The sequence below is a fragment of the Eubalaena glacialis genome, chromosome 18 (assembly GCF_028564815.1).
Source record: "Eubalaena glacialis isolate mEubGla1 chromosome 18, mEubGla1.1.hap2.+ XY, whole genome shotgun sequence".
Classification (NCBI taxonomy): domain Eukaryota; kingdom Metazoa; phylum Chordata; class Mammalia; order Artiodactyla; family Balaenidae; genus Eubalaena; species Eubalaena glacialis.
In genome coordinates this window covers 62,498,403-62,514,610 of record NC_083733.1, presented here as the reverse complement: position 1 = coordinate 62,514,610, position 16,208 = coordinate 62,498,403, and the positions used below count along the sequence as shown (strand labels likewise).

Genomic DNA, 16,208 nt, shown 5'->3' with positions numbered 1-16,208 from the left:
CTTGCACTGTCCACCAATGAGAGACGCGGGAGCCCCGCCCCCGGGCGCAGACCAATGGCGCTGGCCGGGGGGCGGGCACCGCCTCCTGGTGGCCGCAAGGTTTCACTGCAGGAACCGCCACTGGGCTCAGTGACGCTGCGGCCGCCTCCGGCCCCGGTCCGAGCGCTCCGGGCGGGAGTGCGGTCGTGCAATAGGAAGCCGAGGGTGGTGCAAGCTTCCCGTCGGGCACCAGCTACCTGGCCCAGCGCCCTGCCCAGTGCATTCCTCAGACACCTCTGGGGCCCCCACCTGTGGCCCCCGGAGCCCTCTAACCGCGTCGGCCATGCCTCTAAACCGCACTTTGTCCGTGTCCTCACTGCCAGGACTGGAGGATTGGGAGGATGAATTCGACCTGGAGAACACAGTGCTCTTTGAGGTGGCCTGGGAGGTGGCCAACAAGGGTGAGCACGCCGGGCGGAGGGACCCGGACGAGAAGGGCAGTCGGGGGTGGGGGCCCGGAACTGTAGAGTAACAGAGGAACGAGGCTGCATGGCATGACTCTTGGGTCCTGGGCAAGGAGCCTGTGACTCCTGTGTCCTTGGGGAGGGACTGGAGTTTGTCTCCTGGGCCCTGGAGGGAGGGGATGATTCGCCTAAGATGAAAGGAGGTTGGAAACCCAGGTCCTGGGTCCTAGGGGTGAGGGGGCTAAAATGAAAAAAGACCAGAGACCTGGGTCCTCAATAGGGAAGGAGATGGGGGGAGGGGTTTTGCACTTCAGAACTGTGGCCCTAGGGGGAAGGGTCTTGGGATGTAACTCCGGATTTGGGAGAGAGCCCACTTGGAGATACGATGCATGAATCGTGGTGGGAGAATTTGGGGGAACTGGTCATTTGAGAGTAAAGATGTGAAGAGGCTGGAGACCCTAATTCTTAGATCCTAGGGTGAGAGAGAGTTAGGGCCTGGATGCCTGGGTTCTGAGGGCCTGAGCTCTGGGTTCTTAGGAGTAGAGGAGCCTGTAGCCTCAGACACATGCACGCAGGAATGGGGAAAGGCTGGGAAGTCCTAAGCTGGTCAGGGCCTGGGCCCTGGGATGGGAGTGGCTGGGGGCCTGGATTTCTGGGTTCCGGGCTCCAAAGGGCCTGAGGTTCTGGGTTTGGAGAAGGCTGGGGCTGGAATCCCAAGAGCTAGGCAGTCTAGCTCCACAGAAGAAAGGGAGCTGGGATTTTGCTTTGCTGAGTCTTGGGAGAGAAAGGGGAGGTTTGTGAACATGGAGACATGGATCTCCAGGGCCCAGGCTTCAGGAGGTAAGGAGGCTGGAGGCCCAGACTCCTGGGTCTGGAATGGAGTCATGGGAGGGGCAGGGCCCTGCATGCCTGTGTCCCCATGTGGGGAGAGGGAACTGAGGGACAGGTCGGCAGAGTCCCTGGGGGGTGAGGAATTATAGCTCTGGCTTCTTTTGGGCAACTCCGAGACCCTAAATGAGGCCATGAAGAGGGATTCTCCCTTACTGTGTCCTGGAGCCTGACTGGGAATTTAAATCCAGCTCCTGTAAGCTGGGAACTCAAGAAGCTAGGCCCTAATAACCCTTGTCAGCTTCTGTCCTCCTCAGCCCCAGCCCCTAATTCCCTCACACCTAGAAGCCTAGGCCCCCAGCCCCTTCTCTCAGACTCATCACCCTCCTCCCTTCAAGTCCTGACCCCAGCCCCCTTCTCCCATAGTCCCAGGAGTACCGTCCGTCACCGCCCTCTCCCCTCCTTCCTCTGACTCTGAAGTGTGGGCTCCCAGGCCCCTTTTCCCTCCGAGCCAGAGGTCTGGGGCTCCCGCGGCCGCACCCCCCACCCCGACCCTGCCCCAGGCCCCAGATCTGTGGACCTCTGCTGGGGCCTGCCCTCATGCACTTGGGCCCACAGTGGGTGGCATCTACACGGTGCTGCAGACGAAGGCGAAGGTGACAGGGGATGAGTGGGGCGACAACTACTACCTGGTGGGACCGTACACGGAGCAGGGCGTGAGGACCCAGGTGGAACTGCTCGAGCCCCCGACCCCAGCCCTGAAGAGGACACTGGACTCCATGAACAGCAAGGGCTGCAAGGTGGGACGTGGCCCGGCCGAGGGCAGGGTGGGGGCAGCAGAGAGAGAAGGAGCAGGGGATGGACAGCCCCAGGGAGAGAGGGAGGCATGGACAGAAACTCAGGACAGATGCAGGACCCCGTGAAGTGAGTGGGTGAACCCCCAGCTCTAAGACAGCAGGTATGAGACAGACTGAAAGATGGTCCCAAGAGGCCGAGATCCTCAGATCCAGAGAGAGGAAAAGAGCTAGATGGACAGCCAGACAAAACCCAGGGGAGGTGGGCTTGGGGGTGAGGCAGGAGGCCAGAGCAGGAGTTCTGGAGCCTGACGTTCAAATTCGCCTTCTCTGCTTCCTGCCTTGTGACCTTGGCAAATGAACATGCTAATAGCATCCGCCTTATAGGTTTCCGGGGAGGATGACATAGTTCATAAAAAGTCTTCAGCCCAGGTCCTGGCATGCAGTTAGTACTGTCTGTGAGCTGTTATCGTCGTGGTTATTATTATCATCATCATTATTACTGAAAGCAGCCACACGTGCAGAGTGAGGTAGCCAGGCAGGCAAAGGAGAAAGCCAGATGGAGAAAGGCTGAGTGTTCCAAAAAGTGATGGTGGCCCCAGTGGTTAGAGCAGTAGGGAGACAGACGGAGTCTAGATACAGAAAAGAGGTAGCCTGATTTTTTAGAGAGAAGGATCTCGAAGGAGAGAGGACGATGGAGTATTGAGGAAGAGAGGAGAGGTAGGCAGGCAAACCCAGGGGACAGAGTTTTGGATGCACAGCCAGGTATTAAAAGGAGGAGGGGGAAAATAAAAAAAGAGGAGGGGAGAGTCCCAGGCACCCAATGAGGATTGAAGGATGAGGACAGAGAGGTGGCTGTCCCCCAGGGAGAGGGCCATAAGGCAGCAGGGCTGAGGTACAGACGTTGGGGTCTGGGAGGGAGAGGTACAATGCTGCCTTCATTCATTCTCAGCCTCTGACTTGGGGTGGGGTCTGGAGTCCAGTTAGACGGGACTGTGTCCCTAAGGAACCCTAGGGCAGCCCAGTCCCTCCCCCATGGCAGCTGCTGTCCATGTGCTGGGGGCCTAAGAATAGCCCCCCCAGCAAAAGGGCAGACAACAGCTGGGAGGGGGAGGAGCATAGGGGGTCAGGCTCCCAAAGCCGGGAAAAGCCAGGTTGGGGAGGAGTAGGACGGCTTGTCGGCTGCATAGAGCTGTGGCAGCAGACCCAGAATCTGGGCCTCGGTCTCAGGAGGAAAGCAACAGATCAATGAAACGTGGCAGGGCCAGAAATGCGACCGCGAGGCTTAGAAACTCGGCAGTGGGTAGATAAATGTAGCCCCCGTGCATGGAAAGTGGGTGGGCAGTGTTCGAAATGAGGCTGCGAAGTACAAGATGGGCCTATGGGCAGAGGAAAGAGGAAGCAGGTGACAAATATATGGCGAAAGGATCAGAAACAAGGGAGCGAGTGGAAGAAGGAGCCAGTACAAGGAGTGAGCGGCAGAAAGGAAAGATAATGGGAGAAAGCAGCATTATGGTTGGTGAGAGAAATGTGGCAGCGAACACAGAAGCAAGGCAGCGGGCTGGAGAAATGATTAGCAGGGTGGAAAAATAAGGCAGTGGGGGCACAGAGACAGGACATGTGCAATGTGGGTTTATAAGTAGAGAAGAGAGGCAACTGTTAGAGAAACTAAGCAAGGGATAGGGAGATGCTGCAGCCGAGATGGGAAAAAATTGTGGTGGGAATAACTAATGGCAAATAGAGAAATAAGGCAGCAGGTGAGAAATTAGCAGCAGATACAGAAACAGAAGGTAGAAGCACCGAGGCCATGAGCCCAGACGTCTCCCTGGGGATGGGAGAAACGCAGTTGCTGTGCCCAGAGACAGGTGGCCAAAACCCTAAGCCTCCCTGTTTTTCCCTGCAGGTGTATTTTGGGCGCTGGCTGATCGAGGGGGGCCCCCTGGTGGTGCTCCTCGACGTGGGGGCCTCAGCCTGGGCCCTGGAGCGCTGGAAGGGGGAGCTGTGGGACACGTGCAACATCGGGGTGCCCTGGTACGACCGGGAAGGCAACGACGCCGTCCTTTTTGGCTTCCTCACCACCTGGTTCCTGGGTGAGGTAGGCCCCACTGCCAATCCCCGTGTCACTCCTTCCGACCCCAGGCCCCAAATTACAATGGCCATCCGAGGCCAGAGGGTGGCTAGTGTCTCCCAGAGCATTCTGGGAGTTGTAGTCCTTTAAACCGAGGATTAACTCTGATCTCTGGCAATATGGACATCCAGGGGCCAAGATTCTTCTTTCCTCAGAGACCCAGTCTCCCAACCCCAGCTTCATTTACTCCAGTCTTCCAAATATAGGAATTCTAAGCCATTAGCTCTTGGGGAGGCTGGCTTGAGGGGGAGGGCTCACCCCCAGGGAGTTCTGGGAGTTGTAGTTCTCTAATATGGGCGGGACTTGGCTCTCAGGTGGGTCCCCGGATGTTTGGGACTCCCCAGCCTATCTGAGAACCCGAACCGCAATTCGGGCCCTTTCTTAAGTTTTAAAAGGCTCAAGAAACTTTGTTTCCCATACCCTGGGACAGTTTATGAATTGGCTGCTCCTAGGGCATTCTGGGAGTTGTAGTCCTTCAACCAGTATCCGGTACAGGTCTACTCTTTTTTTTTTTTAATTTTATTTATTTATTTATTTATTTTTGGCTGTGTTGGGTCTTCGTTTCTGTGCGAGGGCTTTCTCTAGTTGCGGCGAGTGGGGGCCACGCTCCATCGCAGTGTGCGGGCCTCTCACTGTCGCGGCCTCTCTTGTTGCGGTGCACAGGCTCCAGATGCGCAGGCTCAGTAGTTGTGGCTCACGGGCTCAGTTGCTCCGCGGCATGTGGGATCTTCCCAGACCAGGGCTCGAACCCGTGTCCCCTGCATTGGCAGGCAGATTCTCAACCACTGCGCCACCAGGGAAGCCCCCCAGGTCTACTCTTGATTGACATAAAAGGTGTCCCGGAATTGTGTTCAGGACTTGGGGACACTAAAACTTTGGTCTTTCCAATTCAGCCCTTCTGGGACTTAGAAGGTTGGTCAAAAAAACACAGGTCCCATCAGCCTCTGGGAATGAGGTCAGCTAGTCTGGCTGCCTTAAGGATTTAGAGCTCCTTGTCCCATGGGGATTGCAATGGGTCACCACCCACTCTGTGAGGTTGTGGGGATAGATTGACCTCTCCCCTGCTTCCTTATCCACGTTGGGGATTGCTGGTTGTCTTCACAACACCCATGGAGACACAGTGGCCCTATCCCTATTGCCCCACAGTTCCTGGCCCAGAGCGAGGAGAAACCACATGTGGTTGCACACTTCCATGAGTGGTTGGCGGGCATCGGGCTCTGCCTATGCCGTGCCCGGCGGCTGCCTGTGGCTACCATCTTCACGACCCACGCCACGCTGCTGGGGCGATACCTGTGTGCCGGTGCCGTGGACTTCTACAACAACCTGGAGAATGTGAGCTGGGAGCGTGGCAGATGGGGGTTGCCAATATTTCAGGACAGCCTGAGGCTGTCTGCGAAGCCCAAGGGGATCAAGTTCCCTCTTCCCCCAGGACCCAGGAATCCAAGTCCCCAACCCCCTCTACCCTCAGGCCCAGGAGTCCAGCTTCAAGGCCCAATCTCCCCTAAGACCCTGGAGTCTGGACCGCCTGTCTTCTCCCCAGTTCTTCTAACCTGATTGCCCTCCCTCCCTACCCAGTTCAACGTGGACAAGGAAGCAGGTGAGAGGCAAATCTATCACCGCTATTGCATGGAGCGGGCGGCAGCCCACTGCGCTCATGTCTTCACTACCGTGTCCCAGATTACTGCCATTGAGGCTCAGCACCTACTCAAAAGGAAACCAGGTAGGAAATAGGCCTGGGTCCGTAGACATAAACGAGGTAGTCTATGCCAAGGCCTGTTCCAATGTTTTTGCTGTAAAGAGCAGAGAACTACAACTCCTAGAATGCCCTAGGTTGGTGACCTGAATATGAGGCTGCCTGGCTGCAAGCCCTAGAGGCTAATGGGAAGTGTGGTTTCTTTAATTTCAGAAATGGTAAAATTCTTTTACTGGCTAATGTAGATATTGGTCTTCTGAAAGAGGAAGGAGATTCCTTGGATTTTGTTTTTGAGAAAAGCAGTGTTGGAACCAGTTATTCTTCCCAAACTATAGCATCCATTCTCAATGGGTATAAGGTGAGAACTATAACTCCCAGAAGACCTTTGGCTGTCCAGCTCCTTATATTCCTGGAATTTTGCCCCAGGAGCTGATGGAGGTTATAGTTTTTCACTGATATGCTTTAATTTCTATGAGAATAGGAAATGGTTGGGGCCCTAAAAGAGGCTTGAAGATAGAGAAGCAGGATGGGGACATTGACTCATTCCCCCAGCTCAGGGTGGCGTAGGGGAAACAAAAGAGCTACAACTCCCAGAAGCCCCGATGTTGCTCTGTTCCCTGTCTGGTTAGCCATTCACAGGGGCTGATGGGAGTTGTAGTCAGGCTTGTGAATATAAGCATGCAATATTGGGCAAGAAGGTATCTGAGTGGCAGGGCAGCTGGGTCACCACAGGAGCTCACTGGGGAGCTATCGAAACAAAGACATTGTGAAAGGAAAGGGGTCTTTCCTTCATTTATTCATTCAGCCACATTGATCTCAACGAAGAAATGAAATGTGGGACCTTCTCCCCCAATCCCAGATATCGTGACCCCCAATGGACTGAATGTGAAGAAATTCTCTGCCATGCATGAGTTCCAGAACCTCCATGCTCAGAGCAAGGCTCGAATCCAGGAGTTTGTGCGGGGCCATTTTTATGGGTATGTAGGCCAGATACCTAGGTCTCGAGAGAGATGGTGGTTGGGAACCCAGACTCCTGGGGCCAACAGAGGGGACAGATGAGGGCTCCGCCTCTTGAGTTCTTGAGCACCAGAACAATGGCTGAGTATTTAAGGAAATCCCCATCTAAGGAGAAAAGAACAATTCCCAGGAGTTCCCATGATGCCTCTGTCCTAAGATGTTCTTTGCCCCTGTGGCTTCTGGGGTTTGTAGTTTCAAGGCTGGGGCTAGTGGGTGAGGGTCTTGGCTTCACCCTGTCTTGTGCCTTCTTTAGGCACCTGGACTTCAACTTGGACAAGACCTTGTACTTCTTTATCGCTGGCCGCTACGAATTCTCCAACAAGGGGGCTGATGTCTTCCTGGAGGCCTTGGCCCGGCTCAACTATCTGCTCAGAGTAAGGCCTGGGCTGCAAGGGGACAAGGAGGATGAGAAAATCAGTACATGACTGGGGAGAACGGAGACCTGGGGAGGTGGGGGCAGGGAAACCCATGTGTAAAACAGGAGTGTAGGGACCCAGAAAGAAGATCAGAGTCCCCGTGGGAATGGTAGCTCTGTCCTGTAATTCTCCTTGACAGTAAGGGGCATGGCAGGGTCCTCGTGGTCTTGGGGGGTGGAAAAGGGTGGGTGTTCTCAGCCTTCTCCCATGTGATCCTCACACACTCACACGCACACACACCCACACACACCCTCCCTTTCCTCTGCCCCAGGTGAATGGCAGCGAGCAGACAGTGGTTGCCTTCTTCATCATGCCAGCTCGGACCAACAATTTCAACGTGGAAACCCTTAAGGGCCAAGCCGTGCGCAAGCAGCTTTGGTCAGCAGCCCTCGGCCCGGCATCCCTGCCGCTCCCACTCCCAGCTGTGTGCTTTGGGTCCCCTGTTTCTCCTGGAGTCTCAGTTTTGTCATCTGTGACATGATCAACCCATCCCCCACCTGATTCCCAGCAAAGTTACTTGCTCCAGATGCCTGCAACTCGGGGGCAGTAAGAAGTCGCAGTCGCAGGCAGGACAAGTGTGACAGCATGACCAGGGCTCTGGTATCAAGCTGGCGAGATCCTGCTCATGCCCCTGTCCTGCTCTGGCTTTGTGACTTTAGGCAAACCACTCCCCGTCTTCAAGCCTCAGTTTCCTCATCTGTGAAAAACACTCATTAGCCATCAGCTATTTCTTGAGCTCCTACTGTGTGCCAGGTGCTGTTCTAGGCACTGGGAACACAGCTGTGAGGCAGAAAGATAAAATCCCTGCCCTCATTGTGTTCACATTCTAGAAAGTTCTATAGAAAGTGCTCTGGCAAAAAATAGCAGGACTGGAATATGAGACAGGGTTGTCAGGACAGGCCACACTGAGTAAGTGCCAGCAAGTAGAGACCAAGAGAGGAAACGAGGGAGGAAGCCCTGTGTGTATCTGGGGAACAGCATTTCAGGCAGAGGGAATGGCAAGTGCAAAGGCCCTGAGGCATGTTTGAGAAACAGCAAGGAAGCCAGCGGGGCTGAAGCCAGCGGGGCCAGAGTACCCTAGGGAGATGGGGTAGAAAATGAGGCCAGAGCTACGAGAGGACCGTGAACAGAGGAATGTTAATGAAGTTGTAGGGTGGCACTCTTTGCTAGCTTTACTTGTGTCCATACATTTTCCTCTCTCAGAATGTAATTTTCCTTTTTTATAAAATGGGGCTCAGCATCACCACTACCAGGACTAGCCCAAGTCCTAATAATAGCTGACATTTTTGGAAGGCTCACTGTGTGATGAGCACTGTGCACTTTTTGTCATGGCCTCATCGAATTCTCACTGCAAACCTTTGAGGGTGCTTCTATTTTTATCCCCATCTGACAGATGAGGCATTGAAGTCAGAGAGGGAAGGCCACCTGTCCCTGGCCGCAGAGCTGATGCAAAGCACAAGGGATCCGAGCCTTCCAGGGCCTATTCCCCGAGTCCCCATCCTCCAGCCAGAAATTCCCAGAGCGTCTCTGCTCAGACCTCAACTTCCCAGGTGCCCCAGAAGCCTAACAATAAATGGCAGCTGGTCTATAAGTGATGTTGTCGCTCTGCTCCTTCCAGGGATACGGCCAACACAGTGAAGGAGAAGTTTGGGAGGAAGCTTTATGAATCCTTGCTGGTGTGAGTGTCTCGCCCTCAGCCCTGCATCCTCCTGGGCTCTAAACCCTCTCATCGCCCATTCCCAGATGCATCCCCCTGCTCGCCTTACAGGGGGAGCCTCCCAGACATGAACAAGATGCTGGACAAGGAGGACTTCACTATGATGAAAAGAGCCATCTTTGCCACGCAGGTATGGTCTGGACTCCTGAGTCGAAAGATGGCGATTCCCAGCAGCCCTGGAGGCAGCTTGCCGTGTTAGCTCTGACCCCAGAGATGGCTGGGAGTTCTGCTTTGTTGGCAGCCCTTATTCAAGGAATCAATTCTGAAGTCAGAAGGGTGTGTGTGAGCTGACTGGTAGAACTTCAATTCCCAGAAGCCTTTAGGGCAGCCTGCTTTCCCACAGCTTATTCTGCCACAGAGGCTGCTGGGAGTTGTAGTTTCTTTGAGTCCTTGGGGATCCATGAACAAAAGGTGGAAGGGAGCTTAAACTAAAGTCAAGATAGCCACGAAAGGAGAACTGCAACTCCCAGCTAACCCTGGGCCTTGCTGCAAGCTACCTCCACCTCTTCCCCCAGAGACTGCTGGGAGTGGTAGTTTTGTTGGGCCTCTAGAGATAGAGCCAGGTCAGCTAAAAAAATTATTTCGGGACTTCCCTGGCAGTCCAGTGGTTAAGACTCTGTGCTTCAAATACAGGGGGTGCGGGTTCGATCCCTGGTTGGGGCCTAAGATCCCACGTGCCGCATGGTGCGATCAAAGAAGAAGAAAAAACAACAATAACAACAACAAAAAACAGCAGTTATTCACTGAAGAACATTGAAAACTTTCAGCAGCTACTGTTTCTTATCCCACTGGTTGTGTCTTAGTCTCCAAATACCCCTGGGAGTTGTAGCTTCTTTAGATACCTGGGGTTAATTAGATGAGTGGGAAACCTTAGAGAAAATTGGCAGTCACAAAATGAGAACTACAACTCCCAGCAGCCCCCAGGGCTTTCTGCTACCTTGACTCTTTCCTGGCCCCAGAAACTTCTGGGAATTAGAGTTCTTTTATTCTCTGGAGTCAAGGGTTTTTGGTACCTGTGGTCAGGGTTGGTGATTTCCCCCAATCCTGGGGAATGGAAACCAAGACAGCCAAGTTGCACAAACAAGGTGTGAATTGTTTTTGGCCAAACTATAATTTCCAGTAGTTTCTAAGGCAGTCGGCCTCACTGAGGATGTTTCTGCCATGGGGCTGCTGGGAGTTGTAGTTTCTTGGGCTCCTGGAGTCAGTAAACTAAAGATGAGTAGACCTTTTAATGAGAGGAATGATGGGACAGCTGCAAAGAACTATATATCCCAGCAGCCCCTGGGACTGCTATCACACTAGCTCTGTCTTCCTCCAGTGGCTCTTGGGAATTGTGGTTTCTTTGGGCCTCTTTTGAGGGTGGAGGTGGAGAGAATACAGGATGGAGAGTAAAAGGAACTTGGAGAGAAAGAGATCCAGGATTTTCATAAGAAAACTATAACTTCCGGCAAGCAGCCCCTGAAAGGCACAGCCCCCATCAACTGCTGGGAGTTACAGTCCCTTTGGGTTTCTTTGATGAGAGCCCAGAGTACAGAACAAGATAGCTACAGCTCCCTCTAGTCTGTGAGGGATGTTAACACTGGCTCTGCCTCTAAGACAGCTGGGATTGTAGTTTCTTTTCGGCTTATGGTGGTTAAAGGGAAAAGAAAACCTTTACAGATAGAGCCAAGTAGGAAATCTACAACTCCTGGTAATCTCTTGGGTTTGTTGCTCCACAACCTGATGGGAATTGTCTCCTTAGATCCCCAGGATGAGCATGGCTCATGGGGAAGTAGGGAGTCCTCTGTCCCTTCCCTGACCACCCCCCCCACCCCACTTGTGGCCCCTACAGCGGCAGTCTTTCCCTCCTGTGTGCACCCACAATATGCTGGACGACTCCTCAGATCCTATTTTGACCACCATCCGCCGAATTGGCCTCTTCAATAGTAGTGCCGACAGGGTCAAGGTGAGGGCACTGGCCAGGGTGGGTTGGGCATGGTTGGGGGTGGTGGTGCTGGGGAGGGCGGTGATATGGGGGGTGCAGCCTGAGCCTCACATTCCCCATCTCCCCTGGTATATCAAAGGATTGCAATGTTTAGAAAGAACCTTTACTTCTGAGGCAGACAGACTTGGATTCCAATCTTTGTCCTGACACTGTCTTGTGTGGCTTTAGACAACTTTTTCATCCTCTCTGGGATCCCCAGGGAGTAGCTAAATAAGTTGCTCGGGCTGAGCCCTTGTTTTCCACTGCCAGGTTATTTTTCACCCGGAGTTCCTCTCCTCCACGAGCCCCCTGCTCCCTGTGGATTATGAGGAGTTTGTCCGTGGCTGCCACCTCGGGGTCTTCCCCTCCTACTATGAGCCTTGGGGCTACACACCAGGTGAGTTCAGCGTCTGGCGTGATCCCAGGACAAGGGACTGGCCCTCCCTGAGCTCCAAACTCCTCCTTTGCAAAACAGGAACAATGGAAACAGTCTGTTCCTGTGTTTTTGTGACACAGTAGCTCATGTGAGTAACTAGAGGGCTGATGTCAGTTCACACGTGATTTCTCCCAATTTGCTACTGTTTGGTTCCCCAAAACAACAACAGCTAAATGCACGGTTCACTAACGATCAAGCTACTTTCATATGTTTTTAAGGCAAAATAAATACCACATTTGCTGTAATATTTCTTAAATGATGAGTAATTTGACAAGTCTTTTCAACTGTGCTTGTGTGATGATTAGGAAATTGGCCAGTTTCATCCCCGGTTAAAATGGTGCATAGGTTTTGTGTGACCAGCTCCAACCCTATTTTTCCCATAAGCCTTGTTATATGTAGTGCCTACTTTTGCAGCTTACAGACGTTTTTAGAAACACTTATATAAAAATTATAATAAACTCCTTGAAGCATTTCTCAGCGTTATTTAAGGGAGTAAACGAGGTGTAGTAGGTGCTCTGTACACAGTGATAGTAATAATGAGAGACCTTGTCTTACCTCTTGTCAAAACAGACTATAAAGCTATGACAACCAAAACAGTGCAGTCTGGCACAAAAAGGTGTCTTATAGGTCATGAGGATAAATTAAAATGGTGGACATTGGCCCAGAGTACCGTGCTCAATAAATTAGCATCCTTATTACCCAATTATGGACTCTTCCTTACCCTGAGGCCTTGGGGCAAATGAATTCCCTTTTCTGGGCCTAGTAGCTTCCCCTCTAAGGAATAGGGACTATCATACTTTAATGCACAGCCTAATTTGTCTGGTTCCTGACTTGCGCAGCACAGCGCCCGGCTCTTATTAAAGGCGCCAATAGAGGGCGCCATTGGGGCTTTCACTGGGAATTAAGGCAATAAAGAGGGGCAAGCTAAGCGGACCTTTCTCACGCCTTCCCGCAGCTGAGTGCACGGTTATGGGTATCCCCAGTGTCTCCACCAACCTTTCTGGTTTCGGCTGCTTCATGGAGGAACACATCGCAGACCCCTCAGCTTACGGTCAGCGCCCGGAATGAGAGCCGGGACTCTTGGATCCTGGGAAGGAAGGGCGTGGTCTCTTGGGTCACTAAGAGAGGAGGGGGTGGACTCCTGAGTCCCAGTGGGAGGAGGCGTCCTGGTGTCCGCAGAGTCCCAGAGACAATGAAGGTTTCCCCAATCTGTTTTCTGAGACCTCGTCCTGGCCCCGACAGGCATCTACATTCTGGACCGGCGTTTCCGAGGCCTGGATGATTCTTGCTCGCAGCTCACCTCCTTCCTCTACAGTTTCTGCCAGCAGAGCCGGCGGCAGCGCATTATCCAGCGGAACCGCACGGAGCGCCTCTCCGACCTTCTGGACTGGAAATACCTAGGCCGGGTATAACTCCCCTCCCTGTCCTCTGCTGGTGAATCTAGTCACTTACGGCTCTGGGTCTCTGATTCCCCGTGCCTCGAAAGCTGGCGCAAAGAGCATGGTCTCTTCCTATTTGTAACGCTTGCTGTCCCTTTAAGAAAAGAATCAACTTTCAGACTGGAAGACCACCGAGGTCGGAAGTTGTCTATTTGCATAAGGGTGCGGCCATAGAGGTACCTGACTGGAGAATTCCGCCCCTGTTAAGGGGGTGTGGCTCAGAGACTGTCCATTCACAGCTCTGCTTATCTACATAAGGGGTGGAGCCTGAAAGATGGATGATTGGCAGAGGGGCCAACTGGAAACCACCGCAGGGTGTGCTCATCTGCATAAAAGGTGTAACCAGGGTTCACCCCACCTCCAAACCTGCTGGGGGCGGGTTCAGACTCCTGTCCCCTGATGCCCACTCCTCTTCTTTCCCCCCAACAAGTACTACATGTCCGCGCGCCACATGGCGCTGGCCAAGGCCTTTCCAGAACATTTCACCTACGAGCCCCACGAGGCTGACGCGGTAAGTGGATCCGGGGTCTCTCTAGGGGGCCAGGAGCTAGAAGGGTGGGGTGAAGTGGGGTGTCCCTCCTCGAGTTGCAAGACCTCAAGGACGCTGGGCGCCCAGGCAGGCTGTAGAGGCCTCTGCTCACTATGCGGTTTCTACCCACACCTCCGTACGCAGACCCAGGGCTACCGCTACCCGCGGCCAGCCTCAGTGCCACCATCGCCCTCACTGTCGAGACACTCCAGCCCGCACCAGAGCGAGGATGAGGAGGAGCCCCGGGACGGACCACCCGATGAAGATGGCGAGCGCTACGACGAGGACGAGGAGGCTGCCAAGGACCGGCGCAATATCCGCGCCCCGGAGTGGCCGCGCCGCGCCTCCTGCGCGTCTTCAACCGGCGGGAGCAAGCGCGGCTCGGTGGACACAGCGCCCTCCAGCTCAGTCAGCACCCCCAGCGAGCCCCTCAGCCCCGCCAGCTCCCTGGGCGAGGAGCGCAACTAAGTCCCCTGCCCCGCACTCCCCTGCCAACCCTGCCTCCCTTATCTGGAGGGTGGATGCAGAATGGCGCTGTCCCTAAACTCCACTCCAGATCCCCAACCCTCTGTGGGGTCCACAGCCCTACCCCCTCCGCCATACACTCCAGCCCCTCTAGCTCCTCTCTCGGAATCCCAAACACTCCAGAATCCACAACGTGCCTTTCTTGGGTTCCAGAATGCATAATCTGTGCCCTGGAGTCCCCCAGGCCATCCCAGAGGCCAGGAATCTGCCATTATCCTGCCATGGTGCCAGAGGTTTTCAGAAACCTGCTCTGTTGCCTTCTGTGCTGGGGCTCCTTGAGCCCCTTGCGGCTTGCTAATTTTACAGCATACAGAGCCTGCCATGCTCAGGCCTGGTCCGGGGCCACCAAGCACTGGAAACCACGTGGAGTCCCTGCTAATGAGACAATCAAGTCCAGAGCTGGGGCACTTTCAGGGACTTAATGCAGGTTAACTCCAGAACTCCGGCTCCAGGCCAGTGCACTCGTGTTTACTCTGATTTAGCCCTCCCTGGGGTGTCCGGCTCTGCCTGGAGGATCCCTCCACCCCTGCTCCCTTCTTCTTCTGCACTTTGGCCAAGCAAGTGGGGGCAGAACCACTTGGCTTCTCATTCCTATTGGAGAACAAGCTGTCTTGGTCTAGATGCCTTTCTGGCCTTTTCTGGACCAGACCCTACTCCTCCTTCCCCATATCTCTAAACTCCTGCGCCCTACAGGGAATCCCTCTGCTGAGGACAACTGGCTGTCTTCCCCAGTACCTGCACACATAACCCCCAACAGCTAGACCCACCATGAAACCACTGGGTTCTAGGTCCCAGCTGCCAAACCTAGAACCTCGCCACTTTGCTGCATCCTGGTCCCTTGCCTCTGGTCTAGAACTCAGCCCACTGGATTCTAGAACCTCCATATTTACCTCGAGGCTCTTCCATCCCTAAGCTGTGCCCTGCCCCCAGCTTTGGTGAAAGGGAGGTGCCCCTCACGTGTGCTGTGCCGTGTCTGCTGCCCTTGGTTTGCAACTGGGAGGGGGGAGGGCAGAAGGGGTGTGATTGAAGTGTGTCCAGAGATGAAAAAATACATCTATATTTAAGAATCTCAGGTCTAGTCTGACCGGAGGGCTTGGTGGGCCTCAATCCTGGCCCCGCCCTCCTCTTCCCTCCCTCCTCTTCACCTCTGATTCCTCCCCTTGCCCACTGCTGAGTCCCAGTTCTCTTGTCTCATTCTACTGTCTCAGAGACTTGGATTGCCACTGGATTCCAGTGTTATTTCAAAGGAAGGCAACTCTCTTGTTTTTGACTCGACTTGCAAGTGGCAAAGTTGGCTCAGGCTCTTAGATTCCTCAGTAGCACTAGCCATATGCAAGGGCTCAATAGCCACTGTGGCCACATGTGGCCCATGGCTACCCTATTGGACAGCGCAGATACAGAACATTTCCATCACTGCAAAAAGTTCTATTGGACAGCACTGGCTTAGAGCATGTTTCTAGGACTCTGGCCTCTGGACTTTGGCCCTACTGTCCCCTGGATGACTCTACTTTTGGAAAAAAATCTTTTTCTCCTTTCAGTTCTAATCATCCCTAGGCTACACGTGCATCTCTGAACCAATCACTTTTCAGGGGAGTAGAAAGCTCTGATTGTTTGAATTTGGATGTGTGATCATCTTTCTGTTAGCCACAGTGTTTGTGACACCCAAGAGTCCCCTCCCCCACCAGAATTACCAGCGGGAGGGGCATGGTGCTGAGCAGACAAAAGAACAGCTGTCTAGCAGCCATTTCCGCTTAGATTCATCTACCAAAAATAGGATGGGGTAGGGGGTCAGAGTTGACATCGTTTTATTGCTTGGACCCAGCAGCTGCTTAAGTCATCTTCAAGCTTCTTCAGTTCCCATTTGGATAATTTCACATCCCATTTCTGTCTGTGCTGAGCCCTGAACCCCTAGCTCAGCACCTCTTTCACACCATGTGTCCTCAGCTGCTCAGACCCACTAGCCAGGTTCTACCTATTATGTGCCTTGAATTCCACACCTGTAACAAGCAGCCTTTGGAGGTCAGACCTGGGTGTGCCTCCCGGTTACCATGGGTAATTTACACAGTTTGTCTCGACTTACCCATATAAAGGAGCTCACATTTCTACTTAGCCTCCCAGAATTGAGGCAGAGTACTTTCAGAGCTTGGCAAGTGCCTAGCAACATAACTCATGTGAACCGGTTTCTAATTACTGATCTCCTTAACAGCTGTCTGCTTCCAGCTAGCAACCCCAGGTTTTACTAGACTCTCCCTGGAGTCTGGACTCTACCATCTTAGGGGC

The 16,208-nt window shown here is 53.6% G+C and overlaps 1 protein-coding gene across 2 annotated transcripts; it reads left to right on the top strand.

Moving 5' to 3' along the window:
* The first annotated feature begins 121 nt into the window (after nucleotides 1–121).
* GYS1 (glycogen synthase 1) lies at nucleotides 122–15,543 on the top strand. 2 transcript variants are annotated; one of them, XM_061172377.1, is made up of 16 exons: nucleotides 122–440; nucleotides 1,890–2,071; nucleotides 3,969–4,160; nucleotides 5,340–5,525; nucleotides 5,769–5,913; nucleotides 6,746–6,863; nucleotides 7,157–7,277; nucleotides 7,591–7,697; nucleotides 8,938–8,997; nucleotides 9,088–9,166; nucleotides 10,868–10,981; nucleotides 11,270–11,396; nucleotides 12,391–12,486; nucleotides 12,678–12,841; nucleotides 13,305–13,385; nucleotides 13,548–15,543. In XM_061172377.1, exons 1-16 carry the CDS (start codon nucleotides 323–325, stop codon nucleotides 13,869–13,871), a joined length of 2,214 nt encoding a protein of 737 aa, XP_061028360.1. In that variant the 5' UTR covers nucleotides 122–322; the 3' UTR covers nucleotides 13,872–15,543. The 2 variants fall into 2 exon arrangements, with proteins under 2 accessions (XP_061028360.1, XP_061028361.1); XM_061172378.1 differs by lacking the exon at nucleotides 1,890–2,071 and having other exon boundaries at nucleotides 381–440.
* The last annotated feature ends 665 nt before the right edge of the window (nucleotides 15,544–16,208 follow it).

Excerpts from the sequence above, each read along its gene's own strand:
- GYS1 (XM_061172377.1), top strand. The coding sequence starts at position 323 with ATGCCTCTAAACCGCACTTTGTCCGTGTCCTCACTGCCAGGACTGGAG. Across the intron at positions 441-1,889 it reads CTGGGAGGTGGCCAACAAGG|TGGGTGGCATCTACACGGTG; the intron begins GTGAGCACGCCG and ends TTGGGCCCACAG. Across the intron at positions 12,487-12,677 it reads CGCAGACCCCTCAGCTTACG|GCATCTACATTCTGGACCGG; the intron begins GTCAGCGCCCGG and ends TGGCCCCGACAG.